The sequence below is a fragment of the Danio aesculapii genome, chromosome 8 (assembly GCF_903798145.1).
Source record: "Danio aesculapii chromosome 8, fDanAes4.1, whole genome shotgun sequence".
Taxonomy (NCBI): domain Eukaryota; kingdom Metazoa; phylum Chordata; class Actinopteri; order Cypriniformes; family Danionidae; genus Danio; species Danio aesculapii.
This window is the reverse complement of record NC_079442.1, coordinates 44,918,669-44,944,372: the sequence shown is the minus strand read 5'-3', so window position 1 is coordinate 44,944,372 and position 25,704 is coordinate 44,918,669. Positions and strand designations below refer to the sequence as shown.

General features: G+C 35.3%; 1 protein-coding gene across 1 annotated transcript in view; it reads left to right on the top strand.

The window, feature by feature from the left end:
- usp11 (ubiquitin specific peptidase 11) overlaps positions 1-25,704 on the top strand; it is a 43,783-nt gene that overhangs the window by 8,367 nt on the left and 9,712 nt on the right. Inside the window, 14 exon segments of the mRNA XM_056464046.1 lie at positions 1,839-1,956; positions 3,674-3,819; positions 6,085-6,146; positions 8,206-8,302; positions 8,379-8,552; positions 11,007-11,165; positions 12,085-12,309; positions 15,731-15,814; positions 18,316-18,410; positions 19,781-19,913; positions 19,915-19,988; positions 21,299-21,399; positions 22,855-23,313; positions 23,534-23,604. Coding sequence (XP_056320021.1) covers positions 1,839-1,956; positions 3,674-3,819; positions 6,085-6,146; positions 8,206-8,302; positions 8,379-8,552; positions 11,007-11,165; positions 12,085-12,309; positions 15,731-15,814; positions 18,316-18,410; positions 19,781-19,913; positions 19,915-19,988; positions 21,299-21,399; positions 22,855-23,313; positions 23,534-23,604 — 1,998 coding nt within the window.

Genomic DNA, 25,704 nt, shown 5'->3' with positions numbered 1-25,704 from the left:
AAAGAGCACGTTCACGATTAGAACACGCTGACGTGAGCACGTCTACTCCAGCCAATCCGAACACTCAGACGCATTCACATCTGCGCTGTTTATAAAAATAAAAGCTTTGAATATTTTTCCAGACACATTTAGCTGCTAGAAGTTAGTCAGATATTGTTTCTGTGTTCCTTCTTAATGCCAACTGTGGAAAAATTATCAATAAAATGCTTATGATAAACCGCTGTTTGTTTATCTTCAAGCTCTGCTTCAGTTGCTTGACACGTGCGGATGTGAAGGAGCCTGTGAGCGCCAGCACACACACATATATTATGTACCTCTCGACATGCGAAAGTGTTTTCTCAATACGTTTCATCGAAGTTTTTCTCAATACTTATTCATCCGCAGAATTTGTAATGTAGTCAAACGTGTAAACCTTTAGCTGCAGTTCACGCTTTTGCCTTTGGATGTCTCTGGTACAAAGCAGCTGAATGAATGCTAAAGCTTTAAATAAAAGTGAAACCATCAAGAAAAGCCTGACCCCTTCTATGTTTACAAATACAAGCGCAGCCGTTTAGAGCTCATCTCTGGTTAATGATGTCCGAATTTACCGGTATTTTGGAATGGATGTGTGTGAATGGTCTTTTCTGGAAAAAATTCCGGAACATCCTTGCCTGTGTGAACAGCTTTTTAAAAAATGTACCTATAAAGTCGTTTCCAACATTCTTCAGCATTTAATATTTCTTTTTATGTTCAACCAATGAAAGAAACTCAAATATGTTTGTGTGAACTGTCCTTTTGAATGAGACATTTTTTTTCATGGAGAAAAAAGAAAAAGTAAGAGGAAAAACAAAATAAGTGCTGATCTTCCAGTTATGTGCTAAAACTCAGTGCTTAATCACAAATCCAAGTGCACTCCTGTTGTAAATTTAGTCATCATCCACACCCACAAGTTTAAATCCAAGAAAACTCGCTCTAAAAAAGTATGAGTGATCTACTATGGTTAACCAATGTTTGGTGACGCTACAAACGAAAATGTGACCCAAAAGAAATATGTGTATACTGTATACATGTACTTGGTATTGTTTGTTCTCTTACCCGAAACAATTACATACTGCTAGTTGAGACCTTATATAGGATATTTACAATGCTTAATAGATCACATTTGTAAATAGTCAATTCATTAGTTATTATATTATCAGCCCATATTTGTAATGTTTTTATCTCTGTAGAAAGAAACAAAAAGACAGCACTGTTTTTTAATGTGATCATTTGAGTGCTTATTTTACTGTAAAATGATTTTCTGTAGATGGAGAGTAGACACTGATATCACCAGAGTCACTATTTATGTTGTACTGAAATTAAAGGGGACCTATTATCCAAATATCACTTCTATAAGGGGTTTAAACACAGTTGTGTGGCAACAGTCTGTAAATATAACCAGCTTCTAAACGTAACTTTTTATAAATTATTATTTTTTACAATCACACTTGCATACTTTTCATCAGAGGGAAAAAGCCCCACCCATTAGTGACGATCTCTCCCTCATTAGCATAGGAAGTTAGTCTTGTTTTTGAATCTGCCACTATGCTGACACATGAGCATCTGTAGCTCCGCCCTCTTTTGAAAAAGAACGCAATCTCATTTGAATTTAAAGCGGCAGTCTCCAAAATGACACAATTGGATCAAAGCCTAAAAGAGGCAGTTTCAAAGAGATATAAAAGATTATTTGTGTGTTGTTTTGACATGTAACTTCACATACACACTCTAGGGACATCAGAGACTAATTTTAAATCTTGTAAAAAGGGTCCCCCATAATAGGTCCCATTTAAATGTGAATGAAAAATGAAATCTTTTTCCAGGTCGTTGATCTTCCCAGCACTGTTAAAGTCGAGGTCTATCCTGTGGAGATCTACCTCTGTCTCTCTAGCAATTTGGAGAGCACCGTAACTGCACAGTTCAGTCGAGCAGACAAGATACGTGAGTAAAACCTCTTCATTTCTAGATTAGTTGTAAAAAAACATTCTAGATTAGATTTTCTCATGCCCAGAGCAGCTTTAATTGTATTAATAATATTAATAAACTCATTTATACTCCAGCTTATTTTGTGATGTTTAGATCCTCTTTCAATGTATGTTAGTGTTGTTTGCTGTGTATTGCAGAGCTCACTAACACGATACAGATTTATTGTTTTATCAAGCTTTTTCTCAAGCATTTTTTTATTTATAGTTTTATTCCTTAATGTTTTCGCAAGACTTGAATGCTCACCAAATCTGCATTAATTTCAAATCATGTTAAATAAATAATTTGTAATATTGCATAATGTTGTTAAATATTATTAAAATTTTATATATATATATATATATATATATATATATATATATATATATATATATATATATATATATATATATATATATATATATATATATATATAATCAGAATTATTAGCCTCCCTGAATTTTTCCCCAGTTTCTGTTTTTACGGAGAGAAGATATTTTATTTTATTAACATGTTTCTAAACATAATAGTTTTAATAACTCATCTCTAATAGCTGATTTCTTTTATCTTTGCCATGATGACAGTAAATAATATTTGACTAGATATTTGTAAATAGCTAATTTCTAAATAGCTTAAAAGTGAAATGCTTTACTAGATTAATTAAGTTAACTGAGCAGGTTAGGGTACTTAGGCAAGTTATTGTATTACGATGGTTTGTATCCAATAAGCCTATTGATGGAAGGTTTGTGAAAAAAAATTGTAAAAGTATTTTGTAGTGTATTCATAATACAAGATACAGTGATTTATTTTGATACACTTGTGGCTGCTGTATTTTGTAGTTTATTTTGATGCACTTAAAATTGAGGTGTTTGGTACCCTATTTTAAAATACATTTCAATGCATATATATTATTATTAATATATATATATATATATATATATATATATATATATATATATATATATATATATATATATATATATATATATATATATATATATATATATATATATATTTATTATTATTATTATTATTATTATTATTACACAGTAAAGCCCAAAATTCATATTTAGTAATTTTGCTTTGGTACTTTCTTATATTTTAAAATTCGTTTTTAAAGTATTTTGATCATCATTAGTCATTTGAGTGTTCAGAAATCATTCAAATTGGCTCTTTTGCTCTTCAGAAACATTTCTTATTATTATCAATAATCAAAATGCTGCTAATTAATATTTTTGTCACAGGTGCCATTAATGAATACGGAGTTCAAAAGAACATCACTTGTTTAAAACAGAAATGTCACTTTAGCATTTACTGCGTTCTTACTAAAAAAAATATTTCTTGTATTAAATTCTTACCGAATGGCCATTTTTGAGCAATAACATATGTGATCTTAACATATGTCTTTAACTAGATGACAGTAACCTCAATACATTATACTATACTTTCCCCTCATACTAACACAGAGCTATAAACAGTGAGTGAGTTATGTTATAATAAACAGCTTTTAAACGCTTCTTAAAAGTATCAAATATTTACCTAAAATTCACTTGATTATGGAATGTTGTTCTCAAACTCATCTGTTTTACATTTGGCATGAAATAATGTTTTTGTAAAGCGATGTAGGAAACCCCTCAGGGCATTGTCAGCATTCAATATCTGATCTGCAGATCTCGTGTTTTCTTGTGTCTGACAGATGCTATACATCAGAAGATACGACAGCATTTTGATGTGTCAGAAACTGCAGAGAGCCGACTGTGGATGAGGAGTGTGGATACGAGCTCGGAGAGGCTACGAAACTTGAACATGACTGTCCTAGACTCCTGCCTCAGCTCCGGCATGGTAATACGCACACACACCTGCAGTTTACACACCTAAACACTGATCATGTTATGTAACCATTTGGTGACATTTACAGTAATGAGCCCAGCCGGCAACCTCACCCAGCGGGTTTGATTACTAAATCAGCATACTATCATCTCAAAAACATTGCAAGAATTAGATGCTTTATTTCCAGTGAGGACTTATGGCCCATTTCCACTGTGTGGTACGGTACGAGTTGGTACAGGTCACCTTTATCAGGCTTTATCAGGTACCAAACCTTTTGGTGGGCGTGGTGTACAACAGAATGTTTCAGTTGACGTCATTCTCGCTTGAGGAAATGTCTACAGTAAAGCTGTATGGGTCATTACTTATCATATGAGAAGCACTTCTCACAAAACAGATGCTTTATCCACATAAATACTTGTGTATAAATGTTCATGACTAACCTTTCTATGAACATGATTTAATTGTAACTGCAGATCAATGATAATGCAAAATAGCCTACTGTAACGTCTGCAATTATATAAAATAAATAAATAAATGCAACATATATGAACACTTACAGACCCTTACAGTCTCCAATATGGTACCAATTACAGATAAACTAAACGCAGTATACATGTAGTCCTTATTTGGGTTCAAAAACAACACGCAACATATAGCCTACAGCAGGGGTGTAGTGGACATTTTAAAAGTGAGGGGGGGCAGCTGTATGAAATCCAAAGGTTTACAATCTTTATCACCTGTTTCTAAATGGTCTGTCTCTAAAAGTGTGGGGGACGTATCCCCCCCATTCCCCCCGGTTGCTATGCCCCTGCAGTAACCTCTCATCTGTATATTTAATCTTTACTAGCACGTGTAACGTTAACATATTGTTTGAAAATAATTTCGTTTTGTTTAGAAAGTAATTTTTCTAGTTCATAATAGTCCGAAAGGCGATGATAATATTTAAACATGGCAGTTTGTTCATGTTTTAGGTTGCTGAAAGAATCATTTGAAGTTTTCTCGTGTTTGTTCCTTTCCGAAAGGATCAGATGTTAGAAGCACTTCAATAATAATGCGCACTTTATTATCATCAGCTCAAGAAGTTCGTTATTTCAAATATAGACGCACACGGAAGCTCTCTGAAGAAATGAAAACCGCTCGCACTGTAGACTGCCTTGTAAACAACAACAGGGCACAGGGTAGATTCTTCTCTTCTTGGGTCTTTAGCTGTTCATCAAGATGACAACAAGGTTTGTTTGAGCGTGGGTTAACCATGGCTCGTTATTATATGTATATATTATTACAGTGTACTGCCTCGGCTGTGTATTTAAAATGGTGCTTCCTTTGTTTTCATTCTTCTGGCTTGCGCACGAGCTAGTGACGTATCTCTGTCTTGCTCCGCCTTTTGGTACCCTTTTATTACCCAAAAAGTAGTACAGTACAGTTCGCTTTTTGGTACCTTTTGACAGTGGAAATGGCCATAGAAGCGTACCGAACCGCACCATACCATATTACTCAGAGGAAACGGGCCATTAGAGAAACTTGTTCATGCTTTTACGACCAGCAGGGTGGATTACTGTAATGGACTTCTCATTGGCCTTCCCAAAAACACAGTTTCTGCCCAGAAAATCAGAGCACATCACACCTGTCCTCAGGTCTTTACACTGGCTCACAGTCACATTCAGAATAGATTTTAAAGTGTTATTGCTGGTATATAAATCACTAAATGGCCTACCACCTCAATATATTACCAATATGCTCACTGAATACAAACTTAACAGATTACTCAGATCATTAAGATCAAGTACATTAGAAATTCCGAGTTCAGTCAAAGCAGGGTGAATCTGCCTTCAGCTACAGCGCCCCCTGCCGCTGGAACCAGCTTCCAGAAATGATCAGATGTGCTCCAACATTAGGCACATTCAAATCAAGACTGAAAACACATCTGTTTAGCTGTGCCTTTACTGAATGAGCACTGTGCTATATCCAACAGATCGCACTATTATGTCTTTCTTTACTATTTCATTCCTTTAAAACCTGTTTAAACACATTTTAATTTGTTTTTAATCACTTTTATTCTTTGTTTTTATTTTTCCGTATACTTATTTTGTGTTTCTTTAATTCTTGTTTATGTAAAGCACTTTAACTTACCACTGTGTATGAAATGTGCTATATAAATAAACTTGCCTTGCCTCGATATATGGACAATCCCTGCTGCTAGCACTGTAAATGAATGCTCCGTCATGAACCACCCTGCATGTGCTTGTGTTGTTCTGACATGTTCTGCTTACTCCACAGACGGTGATTATGGAGATCAGGAATGCGGATGGTACGTGGCCTACGTCCAGGCCTCAGATCATGTGAGTGTATTGACACCAGCTTCCTTCTCTCGTGCACCAGCGTTAGTTCCCTTTCGGTTTTGTTTGGGTTTTTGAAAAGTCTGGTGTCTGAAGCACTAAACTGCCTCATAAATGTCATCAGACACTTTCTTTTTTTTATTGGTAATTATTTTATTGTAGGATGTTAAATGCATATCAATGTGGCACAAAAAAATGAAATGGTTGATGATGGAAAGATTTTATGAAAATTACAAACCATATTATCTACTCTCGCTGTTGAATAGCTAATTTCATGCTAACTCAAGTTTTTTAATGAATGAAGATCATGTTTTTAATGCTAGAGGTCAGTGTTTTTACAGCAAGTTTTGGTGGTCTGTAATGGTTTTAATTTCTTTAAAAATTTTGGTTGAATTTATGAATATAAAATATGATCATTTTTTTTTTTTTACTCATAGATAAACTTTAATTTTTACAATTAAAAATGTTTTTTTTCTACATACAGTGCTCAGCAAATATAAGTACACCCTCACAAATCTATCTTTTACATATTTTTAATAAGAAGCTCTACAATATTATATTTGTGCATATACATTAGATTAGTCAGTACTGAAGCCAAATCTGGAGCTTATCTAACAAAATAGCTAACAATGGCGGTCCGAAAACTAGTACACCCAAATTTATGTTATAGAAAAATATTAAATACAAATTTTAAAAAAAGAGGAAAAATCAAGAGAAGCAAAAAAATTTAAAGTTCAGTTGAAATGTTGTAGTTTGTCATTTGTTTTTGTAATATTTTGGTTGAATTTAATTGTATTATCTTTCAATTTCCAAATATGTGTGGACACTAAAATATTATTTTAATAAATATATCTGTTTAATAAATTTGTTTTGTTTAAATGCTTCAAAGTACATTGCCTATGTTTACTGAGAAATGGATAAAAATATTCATTTTCAAAATGGGGTGTACTCAGTTATGCTGAGCACTGTATATACAGTGAAGTGCTTATTTACTTCAGTTTTCCACTTGTTTCTTTCCATGAATATTTGCATGGTAGTTAAATATTAATTATATAATTAAGAATGAAAAATTATTACATTATTTTTTTTAACTTATGGAAAAACTGTGCATTTTTTTGTATTTTGGTTGAATTTTTGAAAAATAAAATAGTTTTACTCATCGATAAACTTTTAAATTAAAATGTTATTTTTCTTCTGCATATAAACAGTGCTGATTTACTAAAGTTTTCTACATGTTTCTCTCCATGAATTTTGGCATGGTAGTTGACACGGTGGTAAATTAGAATAAAATTTTTTTTAATCAGTTCAACTACAAAATAGGTGATTTAATCAAACGTAAATCAAAAAGTAAAATCATACCTAATAAAAAAAAAATCTAATTTTATGTGATGTTTTTTAAACACTTTACAAGAAGGTCTCATTTGGTATTGAGTTGGTTACCAAATGTTAACAAAAATGTACAATATGTTTTTTATAGCATTGGTCAGTGATAATAAAAATAACATTATTGCTGGTTTGTAGTTAACACATATTAACAAATGAAACAATTTTGTAATGAAATTACAAACCAGAATCAATTTATTTTTTTCAACAGTTTATTTTTTTCCAAATTGAAATCAGTTTAAAAACGACCATATTTTAAGTGCGCCACATCATGAGAAATCTAAATTTTTATGGTTTATTGGAACTAAAGTGCTTACTATGACTGTTTCAATTTACAGTTCCTCCCCAGTTCAAAAAAAAACTAGCCTTTAAAATATAACTTAATGTTACAGAATATAATATAATATAATATAATAAAATATAATATAATATAATAAAATATAATATAATATAATATAATATAATATAATATAATATAATATAATATAATATAATATAATATAATATAATATAATATAATATAACAAAGCAGGGTTTGCAGATCAGCTAGAATGTCTGTTCAGTTAAATATAAGTATTGCCTGCTGTCTGGAATAAATGGTTAACTCAATGATCAATGATCTCTACAAAAGTTATTTAATTGAATATATGGAATTAATATTTAATGATATTGTGTGCAGGCGTAACTCTGCTGATGAGGACTCGTATCGAGGGCCTCCTGGAGTCTGTGGCCTTACAAACCTGGGCAACACCTGCTTCATGAACTCCGCTTTACAGGTTAGATGTCAATAACAGCTGTGCACATAGTCCTCAGTGCATCTGTGAGGCTGAAAGCGTGCATTTTCTCCTGCAGTGTCTAAGTAACACGCCGCCACTGACCGAGTACTTCCTGAAGAACTTGTATTTGGAGGAGCTGAACTTCAGCAACCCTCTGGGCATGAAGGGGGAAATTGCAGAGGCGTACGCAGATGTCATCAAACAGATGTGGTCGGGAAGGCATTATTCCGTGGTTCCTCGGGTATTTAAGGTAACTTAATTGTAGTGATCGCTCTGCATTTGTATATTTTAGTGTGAAATGTCTTTGCGGACACCGAGAGCTGAAATCAGTTCGTCCATTTTGACTCAACAATTCTCAGTCTGTTTTCTTTCTATGCAGCAAAAAAACATTCGGAGGTTTAAAAAGATGTGTTATGCTCACCAAGACTGCATTTGTTTGATGATAAATACAATAAAATGTTGATATTACTACAAATTAAGAGTGCTAATGTAGTAAAATGAATCTAGAAACTTTATGAATATAAAAAACTGATAAAGAGCTGATTAGATTTAGTAAAGTAGGCATTTCATTCATAAAGATGGGGAAATGGGTTTCAGAAGAGTTATTACAACCTAATAGATGCGTCCTCTTCACCATTTCTGTTATTGTCATAACTGACAGTTGGAGGGGCGTGGTTAGGTATGTTAGCCACACCCAATACCTCAGACAGACGTAGGCTGTTTCTCAATACCAACTATGCAAAGTTCTTGGAAGTTCAGACTTGCCAAGTTCAGACTTGGAAGAACGAACTTGCGAGGACACAAGTCAGGTATTTCTTCAAATGGTATGGTCAAATGGTAATACCCCCTAGTATTACTCCCTTATCTTTGTTTTGAAGAATCCCCCATCCACCCCATTTCCCTTCTCCCCTTACCAGGGGGGAGCTCTCAAGAACTACCTGATCTCATACCCCTTTACATGCTCATTGACCAGGCAGGAGCCCTGGGCTCAATTATCTCCAAGCTCAGACGAGGATAAAGCATCAACCGCAAGTGATTTTACATGTTAAGCCAATGTACAAGACACAAGTGTACAGTGCATTTGTAAAGTATTTATAGCGCTTCACTTTTCCCACATTTTTTTGTTACAGCCTTATTGCAAAATAGATTAAATTGATAACCGGATTGTCTCAAGGCACAAGGCTGGGGAAGGTTACTGAAAAAATTCTGCTGCTCTGAAAGTTCCAATGAGCACAGTGGCCTCTATCATCCGTAAGTGGAAGATGTTTGGAACCACCAGGACTCTTCCTAGAGCTGGCCGGCCATCTAAGCTGGGTGATCGGGGGAGTCAGGGAGGTGATCAATAACTCGATGGTCACTCTATCTGAGCTCCAGCGTTCTTCTGTGGAGAGAGGAGAACCTTACAGAAGGACAACCATCTGTGCAGCAATCCACCAATCAGGCCTGTATGGTAGAGTGGCCAGACAGAAGCCACTGCGCACCTGGAATTTGCAAAAAGGCATCTGAAGGACTCTCAGACCATAAGAAACAAAATCCTCTGGTCTGATGAGACCAAAATTGAACACTTTGGAGTGAATGCCAGGGTTTATGTTAGGAGAAAACCAGGCGCCGCTTATCACCAGGCTTATACCATCCCTACAGTGACGCATGGTGGTGGCAGCATCTCGCTGTGGGGGTGTTTTTCAGCAGCAGGAACTGGAAGACTAGTCAGGATAGAGGGAAAGATGAATGCAGCAATGTACAGAGACATCCTGAATGAAAACCTGCTTCAGAGTGCTCTTTACCTCAGACTGGGGCGACGCTTCATCTTCCAGCAGGACAATGACCCAAAGCACACCACCAAAATATCAATGGAGTGGCTTCACAACAACTAGGTGAATGTCCTTGAGTGGCCCAGCCAGAGCCCAGACCTAAATCCTATTGAACAACTCTGGAGAGATCTAAAAATGGCTGTACACCGTCACTTCCCATCCAACCTGATAGAGCTTGAGAGGTATTGCAAAGAGGAATGGGCAAAAATCCCCAAGGACAAGTGTGCCAAGCTTGTGGCATCATATTCCAAAAGACTTGAAGCTGTAATTGCTGCCAAAGGTGCATCAACAAAGTATTGAGCAAAGGCTGTGAATACTGATGTTCATGTGATTTTTCAGCTTTTTTATTTTTAATAAATTTGCAAAAATGTCCAAATATCTTTTTTCACATTGTCATTATGGGGTATTGTGTGTAGAATTTTGAGGAAATAAATTAATCAATTTAGGAATAAGGCTGTAACATAAAAACATGTGGAAGAAGTGAAGCACTTTGAATACTTTACGGATGCACTGTACATTCTGTGGCGCTATTTGCATGAATGAGGCGGCGCAAATGACTCAATACATGGAAATGAAGTGCGAGTTTGATGAGCTTTACAAGCAAAACGCTTGAGTTGGAAAATATAAACTTTAGCAGGCATTAACCAATCAAGAGCTTGCACTTGTAAGAGCGTGATTAGGACGTAGCACCTGTTGTTAGTGTCCCAAGGGGAAATCCTCCAGAAGTTCAATGGAACAACATTTATTTAAAATGGAAATCATTTGTCATTTTGTCAAGGCCTTGCTGAATTCAAGCCATTTATACATTGTAAACACTGCAAATATTGGTTTGGTAATATTTCGTTTTTAGCAGCATATACATTAACCAGCATTGCTTTTGTGTTTCTGTGCAGACAAAAGTGGGCCATTTTGCATCACAGTTTCTGGGTTACCAGCAACATGACTCTCAGGAGCTGCTGTCGTTCCTGTTAGACGGTCTACATGAAGACCTCAACCGCGTCAAAAAGAAGGAGTATATTGAACTAAGGGATGCTGACGGCAGACCTGACCAGGTGCCTTTTCACTCTTGATTATTAATACACACTAAAAACCCATTAATACGAAAACACCATTCACATTTCACGTTTCTGGAGGATGTGATCAAACGTCATCCTGTCAATCAAACTGTAACTATCATAGGAACTAATAATATGTTATAATAATAATAATAATAATAATAATAATAATAATAATAATAATAATAATAATAATAATAATAATAATGGTCTGCTGAGACAATTTGTAACTTATTCATTCAGCAAATCTCCCAAAATAACACTGATCTCATTGTTATATATATTGTTATATATATTTTATAATTGTTTTAATATTCTGTTATCCGCTACATATGCTGGATAAATTGGTGGTTCATTCCGCTGTGACCAAAAAGAAAATGAATAAATAAATGAATAATATTCTGTTAAATATTGGATTAAAAATTAAGTAGTAATAATTTATTTATAATTAATAGTATTTAAATGTATTGAATTTATTGAAAAATTATTGTAAATATTTTGTTAATTATTATTATTGTTAATGTGTTCATAATAAAATATTAATATTAATAAACATTAATTCAGTTAACAAACATAGATAAATTATAAAAATGTTAACTGTTATTGTTTATAATCATTCTTTTATCATTCATAACCAATGTTATGTGAATGCTTTTTGCAAATATAATTTCTCTTTGTTTCAGTAGTGATTATATTTTGACTAAATTATAATTTATTAAATAATAAGTAACTATTTCTAGCTTAGTACTTTGTAAAAGAAAATTGCAATAAATAAATTTTTTTAAATATAGATTGATTTAAAATGATATTTGTAAAATCTACTATAGCTCAGCCTCCAAACATAACCATATTCAGAACTTCCATAAACAAAACAATGAGTGACTTAAGGAATCACATTTCTATTTCCTTCTTACAGGAAGTGGCAGAGGAAGCGTGGCGTAACCATCTGCGGCGCAACGATTCGGTCATCGTTGACACTTTTCACGGCTTGTTCAAATCAACTCTGGTCTGCCCCGAGTGCAATAAGGTTTCCGTAACCTTTGACCCCTTTTGCTACCTGAGTGTGCCCTTACCTGTTAGCAAGGAGAGGGTCATGGAGGTCTTCTATGTCTCACTGGATCCCACGGCCAAACCCACACAGGTGCGCATTACGTCATGTACACAAACGCAAAAAAAATCTAACAAGATGGCAAACAACACAATGCTCTGTCATTTCTGGGAGGAAACACAGCATACAGTTGAAGTCAGAATTATTAGCCCCTTTTTAAATTTTCTTTTTAAAATATTTCTCAAATGATGTTTAACAGAGCAATGAAATTTTCACAGTATGTCTGATAATATTTTTTCTACTGGAAAAAGTCTTATTTGTTTTATTTCGGCTAGAATAAAAGCAATTTTTTTATTTTTAATAATCATTTTAGGGTCAAAATTTAAGCTATATACCCCTTCAAGCTATATATTTTTTATAGATAGTCTACAGAACAATCCATCGTTATACAATAACTTGCCTAATTAGCCTGCGTAGTTAACCTAATTAAGCCTTTAAATGTCATTTTAAGCTGCATAGAAGTGTCTTGAAAAATATCTAGTCAAATATTCTTTACTGTCATCATGGCAAAGATAAAATAAATCAGTTATTAGAAATGAGATATTAAAACTATTATGTTTAGAAATGTGTTTAGAAATCTTCTCTCAGTTAGGCAGAAATTGGGAAAAAAATAAGTAAAATAATTCAGGGAGGCTAATACTTTTGACTTCAACTGTATGTGCAGAAAAGCATGCTTATTATGAGTTTGGCAGATATTAATGATGTAAACACAAAGGCAGCTGCATGTACTGTATGTGATGATGTCATCAAAACCAGTTTTGTTTAGGGGAAACCGAACAGCACTCAGTAAAGGTGTATTAGGGACACTACACAGTGACCACTACTCTAGGGCCCTATAAATTCGTTTAATTGATTTTTTATTTTTTGTAATTTAATGTTTTAAAATACATTATAGTATTTAAAAAAAAAATGTGTCCACTTAATTAGAGTCTTATTCGAAATGTGTTTTATTGAAAGACAAATTCAATTTAACAAAATGAAAATATTAGAAATCCTGTGAAATGTTTTTTTTTTTTTTCCATATTAAAACAAAAAATCGAATTTAGTGCTGGGCAATGATTAATCGCGAAATTTGCATCCAAGATAAAAGTTTGTTTTAACTTTGGGGTTGAACGACTTTGGTTTTTTGGAAGTCGGCTTTTATGTTATAAAAGTCGAGTTGACGTCGACTATTCGTTGGTGACGTCATCAATAAAACACAAGATGCAAATGTTTTGCAACATGCCAAAATTTGCTATTTATTTGCAGGAAAAAATAGATTCACGTGTTGTTTGACAGCTCATAACACGTTACAAAAACAATGCAACATTACCAATGACTGATTTTAATGCAAAACAAATGCACCGTCAACACCTAAATTTCGTTAATAATGCAACATTAGCACCCGGGCTAACTTTACTACTAAATAAATGCAGTCAACACATTGATCACTACAGGTTCTAGTAAGAATGTAACAATAGCAGATATTTTAGTGCAGAAATAATGCATACGTCCTCAGCACAAAGATTCTTGTGAAGTTATTCATAACAACATAATGCACGGAAGACAATGGCTATAACGTTAAGCCTTATTACACTGTCAGAGACTTGCTCAGATGCATATTTTATCAATATAATAGTGCACGCTAGAAAGCTGCTCAAAATCCTGCTCAAGTTGGGCGTTTTTCGCGGTTACTGGCTCATCTTGGTTATCAGATGTCCCCTCGATGCACATCTTCACCGCGTTCACCATGGATGACCTTTACACGCGCTCTGAAGTTTGTCACACCTCAGCGGCTGCGCACGTCATGTTTTCTGCACGCGTCAAGGTTCGTTTACAAAATATGTCTGCGTCTACTCTTTGCAGAAGGCAACGGCCAATCACATTACTTTTCCAGGGTTGCGTAAACGTGATTGGCTAGCATATGCTCTAGGGTATTTGCATAGAGCGATCTATCTGGCATCTGTTTGACAATTTACAGTTCACTCAAAGTTCACTTGAATCTTTGACGCTGACATAAGAAAAATAACATTTTAAAATGGCTGTAAATAATTTGACATGTTTCATTCTGTGAACCACCTTCATGTGTAAAGCTGCCATGTAGTTAAGGTAAAAAAACATGTGATCTGTGCAGCACGACTAGTCGACGTCAATCAAAAACGTCACGGCAGATCATTAAAGTCAACTAGTTGAGTAGTCGACTAGTCTGTGCAACCACTAGTTTTGGCATAATAAATATATATAATACACACACATATTTTATGTAAATATAATACACGCATAAATAAAAACAAAATTATACAAAACAATTTTGTTACATAAATATTTAGATTCATATTTAATTTGTATCATATACATATATATTTTATATCTAAATATAAATAAACATTTTCTCAAGTATATGCATGCATGTGTGTGTGTGTATTTATATATTAGGTTTATCATGATACTGAAATTCGGTACCAATCGACACTGAAGTTTTAAAAACGTCCATTTACCGCTAACATTTAACGTTCATAAATAGCGCTGATTTGTCATAGTGTTCGCGTGCTCAACAGAAATTACAATGATTTGTCCGCAAAGGTCATCAGTTCACAGAACTCACCACTGTTTACTGAGTGTAAACACAGGTACAGGGACACTGGAGTGTTTCACAGTCACGCCGATCAGCTGGTTCTATAAGTTGACATACGAGGGATCCGCTGATGAATTGCGGGCAATCACAGTAATTTCTATTGAGCACTTGACCACAATGGCAAATCAGCGCTGTTTAGGAACGTGCTCAGTAGCACTCAAATGTTAATGGGAAATTGACGTTTTTAAAACTTCAGCATCGATTGGTACCGAATTCCAGTATCGTGACAACCCTATTAAATACACAAAATAAATAAACACAGTACACATACTTTTAAGTCAAAACAAACTTTTAATTATTTATTTTTTAAGATTTATGTTCGGCCTTTTTGCCTTTATAAAGTGGATAGGACAGTATTTCAGACAGGAAGCAAAGTGGGAGAGAGACGGGGGGTAGGGACAGGAAATGTCTTCGAGCCAGGATTCGAACTCGGGACGCCCTGGAGTGCTACTGCACCATATGTCAGCGCACTAACCACTAGGCTATTGCACCGACCAAAACAAACTTTTTTTTTTTTTGACAGTTTATGTTTGTATGTAACAGCCCATCTCACACTATACCTACGAACATTCATATACATCTTGTATTTGCTAGTAATTAAATTAATTAATAACAGTAATAACAGCCTCTGCACCATTATTTTATGTAAACGTCTTCTCATGAAATGTGATGTACCAGTGCTCCCTAGTTCTAAATACCATTCGCAGTGCCCTTTGAAGTGAACAACTTAGAATTTGATTTCCTTTAAGTCCCCTTTGAAGTCCACTAACAGTCAGATAGATTACATACTTGAGTTTACTTCGTCCTGATGACTGATGAATGTCTTTCTTCTCTCTGCAGTACCGTCTGATTGTCCCTAAAGCTGGCCGAGTGCTTGACTTGTGCACTGCCCTTTCTCAGGCTACAGGCGTCCCACCCAACCAGGTTCAAACAAGCTTTTTCAACTATGAAAACATGTTGTGGAGTTGATTGTTTGCACTTTATCTTACAGTATGTGCACTTAAGTCAAGCCAAATTGAGCTGTATTGTTATTCTGCTATATGTGCAGGGCCATGGTGCTACATAAATAAACTTAATCTTAAATATGAACACAACACTGGACTTAAGAGCTATGTTAAAGCTGTCAAAACAGAAGTATCAAACTGTAGAGCTAATCCAACTACTAACTATACATGTAATATACATAACAATACACATACCCTAAGACATACTGTACAAGTACTGTTAAATAAGACCGAACAATATTGTGCAACAAAGATGTTTAAGTTTGAAGAAGTAGTGCAACATGATTTGATGTACATTCACAAGTAAACATTGTTTTTTATTGAGTCCTTGTAAGATGGAGTTTAAGTAAAGTGTCCGGTGCATATGGAGGGAAAGTGTTTTTACAGGTGGTTTGTCAAGCCCACTCACCTGTGTGAGGCACACTCAGAAATGCACAATGTTTTTATAGAGATATGAAGTGATTGTAAGAAAGTGTCTGGAACAGATGTGCAAACTTACATTAACTTGCAGTGTATTTATCTTAGAAGGTATTGGGCTAAATAATGTAACTACATGGGGGTAGGTTCAGGGTTAGTACCGGGGTAGGGTTGCAGCACCTGATCATTCTGATGATTCTTTCTTAAACTGGAACATAAAGTCCACACTAGGGGCTTAGTAACTACTAGCTAGTTTGTAACTACATTTGTTCTCACTTTGGTTGAACCACATGTTTTTAAGGCAAACCGTAGTTAGTAGGTCGTAAGCTCTCCGTAAAGTCATTCGTAGTCGCATTGAATGACATAATGTCCAATAAAAAGCATTTAAATTGTTAAACTGCTTTAAAATTCTGCATCTGATGCATCTATATATGACTATCCCATGAAAATGAAATTATAAATCACATTTTTATAGCACATTAAATTAAATATCAATCGCTAACAACAGAAAACGCACACACCTGCATCGCAAGTCGTGAATGCATGCGAATTACACATTTTATGCCCTACACATGAAAGAGAAAAGTGCAGGAAGAAAGACTCAGTCATGAAGAAGTTCTCGTTTTAATTAATGGTTACGATTAACACAAAACACTCCTTGAAAGAAAAATAAACTCTTCTTTCACAAACCGAAAAAAATGTGAGATTTGGGAGGGAAATAAGGCTGTGAGTAGCGGGAGCTCATTCTTCATTATAATCGCGAGCTCCTTAATGTAAGCTAATCTTGCGGTCATCTCTTTTCTACCCTTATACATGTGGGGGGGGGGGGGGGGTAAATATTTAGTTGGAACACTTAAACTAAGTCCAGTGGTGCAACACAAAAATATTTATTAATGTGTAAGTTGGAACTTAGGCCCAATCCCAATTCTATTTTTGTACCGCTACCCCTACCCCATCCCCTTGTCCCTTAAAACTGAGGGTTAAGGGGAAGGGCTTCAAAATTTACCCCTAAGAAATGGGACAGCATTACAACACCTGCACACGTCATCATGTCATCGTAATCTCTTGCGATGAGATAAGACGATCGTGACTGGTGTAGTTATTCCTGTTGGGTTATTTTTTGGTATTTATCTTCAAGAAGTAACTGAAGGTATATATTATGTTATCATAACGATCTAATGTGGCAATAAGATCGTAATTGTACTGCACATTTACACCGTGGCCATATTCATCTATGTAAACACAAGAAAACAACATTAACATTGTAGCAGACACTGTGAAAGGGTCATTCCCAGCCACTAGACTTTTATGACAGGGGATTCGAGTGTCATCGAGTGTCAGAATGTTGTGGCACTGCTATTATTATGGATTATAGATTATAGAAATTTATCAGTTTTTATTTTAGCATTTTTTTAAAAGCATGACCGTAAAACACAATTGCCGTTATGAATATATTAAAACATGTGCTTGTTTGTTGTAAGAATTCGTAGTAATGACAAAAAATACAAATTTGTGGATCTCCTTACTTCCGGGTGCAGCTATCCTGCCGCTGTGGCTCGTGTATTCTGGGAAATTTTCTTAGCCCTTGGTTTTAAGTGTGGTCCTGAAAAATCTCTGTTCGAAGGGCTATTCACCCCTTCCCCCTAGCCCTACGCCTTCAAGTTAAAGAGAATTGGGACACCCCTACCCCTTCACGGGAACGCGCAAAACGAGGGGTAAGGGGTAGGGCTAAGGGGTAGAATTGGGATTGGACCTTGGTGTCCCTTTAAGTCAACACTAGGCTGTTTTTTAACTTGCATACTGCTGGTGCAACCAGCCCCAGGTTATTACACAGTTATTGTAATTATTAAGAACATATGAAACTGGATTGTAAGAAAATGCTACCAGTGGTTTTGACAGATCATTTATGGTTATTCCTGATGTAGTCCATGTCTCCAAAATGACAAACCCATTTCAGCTTTGATTTACTGTTGTCTAATTTCATTACTGATCTGCTCTGCACAGATGACGGTGACTGATGTCTTCAATCACCGCTTCTATAGGATTTACCAATCGGATGAGTCCTTGAACTGTATACTGGACCGGGATGATATATTTGTGTAAGAGGAAATTCATCTAGGTTAACAGGTTTAATTGAACAGACACACCAAAATGCACAAATTAACACTTCAAATATTTAATAAATAATGTTTTGGCTTGACCAGTTTAGTTTGTGAATAAACTATACATACAGTTAGGTCAATAAATATTTGGACATCGACACAACATAACATTTTTGGCTCTACACACCAACACAGTCGATTTGAAATTAAATGAGATGTGGTTTAACTGCAGACTGTCAGCTTTAATTTGAGGGTATTTACATCCAAATCAGGTGAACGCTGTTAAGGGTCCAAAAGTTATTGGACAGAATAATAATCAGACATCAAACTTTCACTTTTTAATACTTGAAGCCTGAAGTCTAGAAGGCATAGACATCCCCAGATGCTTTTATAAACTGTATGTATATAAAATTAGAACCATTTCCATATTGTTATACATAGTGTAAAATATTATAAACAGATACGAAATTTGACTTTTCAGTATGATATTTATGTTGTTTTGTTATTTATTATTAATCTGATTTTTTTTTGTTATTATTCTTAATGTCTTACTTTTCCAAGACGTTAAAGCATTTGTTTGTGAAAAATATTGCATTTATTTTTAATTACAAACACATTAAACATTACTCTCATCAAAAATGTAAAAACATATATATTTTTATTCTAATTACACTGATTAGTATTCTAAATTAAAGTGTATTAAATACGAGTAGAAAATAATAAATTCTGATAAATATATATATATATATATATATATATATATATATATATACACAATATATGTGTGTACTGTGCTTATTATAATTATGTAAGCCTCTATGTGTGTGTACATAACATACAGTTGAAGTCTCAATTATTAGCCCTCCTGTTAATTGTTTATTTTTTCCCTATTTCTGTTTAGTGGAGAGAATATTATTTTCAGCAAAATTCTAAGCATAATAGTTTTAGTAACTAATTTCTGTAACATTAGCTGATTTATTTTATTTTTGCCATGATGACAGTGCATAATATTTTACTAGATATTTTTCAAGATGCTAGTATTCAGTTTAAAGGCTTAACTAGGTCAATTAGGCAAGTTAGGGTAATTAGGAAAGTCACTGTATAACAATGGTTTGTTCTGTAGACAATCGAAAAAAATAGGGCTTAAATAGGCTAAATAAACCAAAATAATACTTATTAATTAATAATATAATTGTAAATACTGTGAAAAAAATGTCCTTGCTCCATTTAAATATCACTTAAGATCTATTTGAAACGGAATGAGAGCAGACTGAGCAAAGAAAACTGCAATAACGTGTTTAAGCTGCATCTGGAGGCAGTGGTGTGTGTGAGTGTGTCTGACTGTGTTCTGTGGTGTGTTGATGCAGGTATCAGCTGAGCAGTGGCTGGGTGGATGAGGAGAGTGAGGAGGTGGTTCTGTCCATCTACATGCGTGAACGCTCTCATTACAGAGATTACGGCTCCGGCAGCAACAGCTATGGCACGTCTCTGTTCGGTCACCCCGCTGCGCATGTCTGTGCCACGAGCCCATTGCACACCAGAACATCTCTACCAGCTCCTCCTGGAAAGACTGGCGTAAGTCTGACGCCTGTTGCACACTAAGCGTAAGCAGAGCGAGAGCAGCGTGTGCGCAGCACGTATGGAGAGCAGAAGCAGCACGCAGGCGTTTGCCTTTCAGCTCATCGGCAGCTGCTGCACAAATCAATCTGTCTATTCTATCTAGTTGCCTACCTATCTATCTATCTGTATATAAATACACTTTTTTTTACTTTTCATCTGCACTGAGGCCCGCCGCAACGTCCTCCTATGCTGTTTCCTTAACCTAAAATTTACAAATTTACAAATTATATAGATCCTAAAGAACTGTTTGCTTCTCGCGCTCTGAGAAGTGTCATTCATGTCTTTTCAGGAGCACTCGGTCAGAAGACAATCGCCTGTGATTATCATGTCATTTTGTTTTTGATTGTCAGCATAATGTAGGCCTATAGTTATAATAATATTTATACAATGTAGTTATAATGATATTTATACGTGGTCAAACTACTGTGCAACTTAAGCAAAACTAATACTAAAATTGTTTTAAATTGGGTTCGTAGTATGAGCCCAAATAAATATTTGTTGCTGTTTTTAATCTTTTAAGTTCATTTGATTGAGTATATAAAAATCAGTGGATCTTATCGATGCATTTACTGGGTAAAATTGTCATTCAATGTGTTTTTGGTCATTATCAAAGCACTGTCACTACAATTGCATGTGAGCAGCATGGCAAAAATAGACCCAGTGCTGAAACTATCGCTGCACTTCTGCTTCAGCGATGCTCATGCTTCGAGCTGACGCGCTGCTTCTGCGTGTGGTATGAAAGCTCTAATCTGTTAACATGGATGCCGAAAAACACACGCTGCTCTGCTCATGCTTGCTGTGTGAAACAGGCTTGAGTCTGACCATGGATACTGTAAATAGTGGACGGTCTGGGTCAGTTAGTTTTTGGTTGTTATTTTTTCTGTACTTTGTAATACTCTCTATTTTGGTTATTTATATCAAAACGGTACTCATTAGCATCTAAAAATTATTGTCATAGATAAATAATCCATGGATAATTCACATTTCTGCATTAGTCTATGAATCTGTCTGTTTATCTGTCTGTCTGTCTGTCTATCACACTGTCTGTCCATCTATGTAGCCATCCATCCATCTGTCCATCTAACTGTCTATTGTTCCAAAGTTCTATATCTATCTTTGTTATTTTATTGTACCTTTTTTCTAAAATAATTTCTACTTCTGTGGATGTTTGATTGCATTCAACCACATGAGTCTTTACTCAAAACTACACAGTCAAATGCATTTTTTGTCTCACTATTGTGTGTCACTATTGTGTCTCCACACAGGCGATATGTCCGTCCCCTTGACCCCTCAGAGGAAGTGGAGGAGGAAGAGGAAGATGACGAGGAAGAGCTGTACAAGGCACAGACCAATGGTGTTAGTGATGGTATGACTTCAAATTCTGTTCTCTGTAGGATTTAAAGAGAAACTGTTTTAAAGAGATTGCTCTTGTTGTTGTTTAGTTTTTTTACTTCTGCATGGATGCACTCAGTTGATCAAAAATGTCCCGTTTATGTGAGAGATTAATATGTGTGTGACTGTTTTTTGTGTGTGACTGCACAAAATTGATAAGGCATCAACATTAATGGGTTTTCTGATGAGAGATCCAAGATTGTCGTAATAAAATAATTTAAAATTAAAATAATAAATTGCCTTTCTATCAGCTGGAACAAGTCTGGCCATTCTCCTCTGACCTCTGGCATCAACAAGGCATTTGCATCCACAGAACTGCAGCTCACTGGATATTTTCTTTTTCGGATCGTTCTCTGTAAACCGTAGAGATAGTTGTGCGTGAAAATGCATTGAGTTGCTGCCATGTGATTGGCTGATTAGAAATTTGCGTTAACAAGCAGTTGGACAGGTGTACCTAATAAAGTGGCCGGTGAGTTAGATAAAAGTCAAATAAACAGAGCTTTATGAAGAGTCTAACAGTCAAAACATTAGAACAATCAAACATATTATCATCATTGTACAAATGATATAAGAATAATGTTACGACTCAGGTCTAGGGACAACATAAAAGATCACCAGACAAATAAAAATCACTTTTATGACCCTTTGGTGTCGGGTCTCTTTATTTGTCTTTTTTTTTTTTGTCTTTTTTTTATTTTTATCACTGAAAAACGTGAAGCCAACTACTTCAGAGTGGACCCACAGAAAAATAATAAACAAAAAGTACACTCTAACTAAACACCCAAATGAAACTACACCTAATAAAATAACAGCAATAAAAATACAAAATCTCCCCTTACCTCCCTGACTAAGAACAAAAACAGGAGAAAATATTTATGTAAAGAAAAGTGTGGCTACTGCCTCTTACCATGTACAATATTCAATATTTACAATATTAACAAACAAAAGCGAAATAATAGGAGGGGGAGAAACACGGATGGATCTACAACAGTCAAAACTTACACACCAACACGGGAAACACAATCAACAATAACACTTAGCAACAAGAAGAGTTTTTTACAGCACACCAAACGCACAACATCACGCCAACAAAACCACGCCCGTTTTTCCCTTTTTAAAGGACGCCCTGGGTCACTCCATCCAATCTCAGGGCACATCGTCTACGTAAATAGGGCGGAGCCTGCAGATGTAAAAAGAGGGAGACAGCGAAACAGACACACACACAGACACACACACACCTGCCAACGCAACAGTAACCATATCTTTATCTTTTAATCTTTAATAAATCATCTAATCCTGTGATGTGACCATTACGGATAGACACATCGTGATGGTCAGACAATGTATTGTGTAGACCTATGAAGCTTATTTTAAAATGCTGCACAAGGATTAATTTGTCATGTACCAATTTTTTTTGATTTCTGAACAGATGAGGGTGAGGAAGATTCTGAGGAGGCGGGGTCATCCAAGAAAGAGGAGGAGCCTCGAAAGAGCAATGAGGTCAACGAACAGAACAATGGCCAATCAGAAGCCAGCCCTTGCAGCGAGGGGGAGGAGCGAGCCGAGGAGGAGGAGTCGAGCAGTGAACCAGACCGGGGCAGCAGTACGGAGGAGGGCCAATCAGCATGCGGCAGCACCGACACCACTGACGGCGACCAAAGTGCAGGAGCAGAACCTTCAGGAAAAGAAGAAGAAGAGGATGAAGATGATGAGGAGGAGGAGGATGGGGAAGAAGCCGCATCCTGCACGCCAGCCAATAAGAGGCATCCGGGTAGAAGACGCTACACTGAGAGGCGGAAAAAAGCCCTTTTTACCATTCAGGCGGTGAACTCTAATGGCACCACAGAGAGAGGAATGGCAGAGGCGGGCGGCAGCATCTCTTTCAGCTGTGAGTATATAAACCTCTCTAAACTTCTCATGCTTTTGTACAACTTCAGGGTCACGTGTGCATAAGCGAGGGTCATCCCAAAGTGAGAGCGAATGTCTTTTATCATTCCAGATGCTCAATTCACATCCTTTCATAGCTGAGATGGTGTCTTTTAACTCAAGAGTGTTTGCAAGTGTGAATGTACCTGCTCTTAATGGCGTGACTCACTGTTTCTGTTTAGCTCAGCCATACATCGCCATCGACTGGGATCCTGACATGAAGAAGAAGTACTACAATGAGAATGAAGCTGAGGTAAGATTGCTAATTAGCTCTTTGATCTTTATGTAACCACTAGAGGATTGGTGTGGGGCGTATTTTAAAAGATAGCTGCAAATGAGCTGCTAATGCACCGGTGAGTCAGTATTGCGTCATTGAGGTGAATGTGTAAAATGTTATCTGATATTATTGCTTACCTAGTTTCCTCACCTGGTTTAATACATTAACTAACATTAACTAATACCAGCTTATTGGTGTTATGTAAACAAACCATAATTTAAGAGGTCTTTAGGAGATTTAGGCCCAATCCGAATTCTATTTTTTACCCCTACCCCTTCCCCTTGGCCCTTGAAACATCATGTGAAGGGGAAAGGCTTCAAATGTACCCCTAAGAAATGGGACAGCGCCACAACACCCGCACACATCATTATATGTCATAATGAGATTGATGATCGCGACTGCTGTAGTTATTCCAGTTGGGTTATTTTTTTGGTTTTTATCTTCAAGAAATCACTGAAGGCAATGATATCATGTTATCATAATGATATAATGTGGCAATAAGTTCATAATTGTACTGCGCATTTACATCGTGGCCACATTCATCTATGTACACACACACAAAAACAACATTAACATTATTGCAGACACTGTGAAAAGGTCATTCCCAACCACTAGACTTTTCAGACTGGGTATTCGAGTGTCATCGAGTGTCAGAATGTTGTGGGACTGCTATACAGGAGTTATTACTATAGATTATAGATAGCGAAATTTAGAGGTTTTTTTTAATATATATATATATATATATATATATATATGTAAAACATGACCGTAAAACAGAATGTATTAATGTAATGTTAATGTATAAATGTATTAAAACATGTGCTTGTTTGTTGTAAAAATTCTTGGTAAATACTTAAATTTGTGCATCTCCTGACTCGCGTGCGCAGCAAGGCCAGATAGAATCTGCTGACTTTTTTTGCTATTTCTGAAGAGAATTTTGTATAAAAAATCTGCGGATTTATGTGGAATGATTTTAGGGGTATCACAACTAAAAACTTAATTTATGAAATAAAAAATATCACCTTTTTAACTTTTATTTAATGTTTACAATGCAAATCTAATTACATCCACTTATTGGTAAACAAAGCAAGTCTCTCATTTAATAGATCTACTTAAACTTATATACTAAAATATTACTTTACAATTTGTATTGTAAATAAATCATATGAACATTTTAATATTAATATTATTACATCTCAAATAATATTTGTGAAATTAATTTTAAAACTGGATAAATATAAATTTACACAAGTAAATACATAGACTCGATGATGGGCTATAATGTGGCAATAAGATTGTAACTGTGCTGCGCATTTACAGCGTGGCCATATTCATCTATGTAAACACAAGAAAACAACATTAACATTATTGCAGACACTGTAATTCCCAGCCACTAGACTTTTCTGACAGGGTATTTGAGTCACCAAGTCAGAATGTTGTGGGTCTGCTATACAGGAGTTATTATTATGGATTATAGATTAATACAGAATGTATTAATGTAATGTTAATGTATAAATGTATTAAACATGGCCTTGTTTGTTGGAAAAGGCTATCTAGCCTACCTTAGCCCTAGCCTTAAAGCTAAAGAGAACTGGGACAAAGTTCCAATAATAATGGAAGGGTAGAATTGGGATTTGACCTTAATTTTTGATAGCTATTATCAGTACTGATGCTGGGTAAAGTGGCAAAAGACACTTGTGTCATTGTAAAAAACTTTTTTACTTTTATTATTTTTTTTTTAACCTTTATTATGTTTTTTTTGTTAAAGGATATTTTAGTCCTCTATGGACCAAGGTAATATTCCTTATTAGCAACTTCAGAAAGGCTTGCAAAAGTTACTGTGTGATCATGACCACAAAACCAGTCATAATATTTTAACATAACATGAAAGCTGAATTAATATGTTTTCCATTTATGTATAATTTGTTAGGAAAGGACAATATTTGCTTGAGATACAACTATTTGAAAATCTAGAATCTGAGGGTTCACTGAGAAAAACTGAGAAAATCACCTTTAAAAGTTCTTCAAATTAAGTATTTTTACAGTTCACATTACTAATCAAAAACTTTGATATAT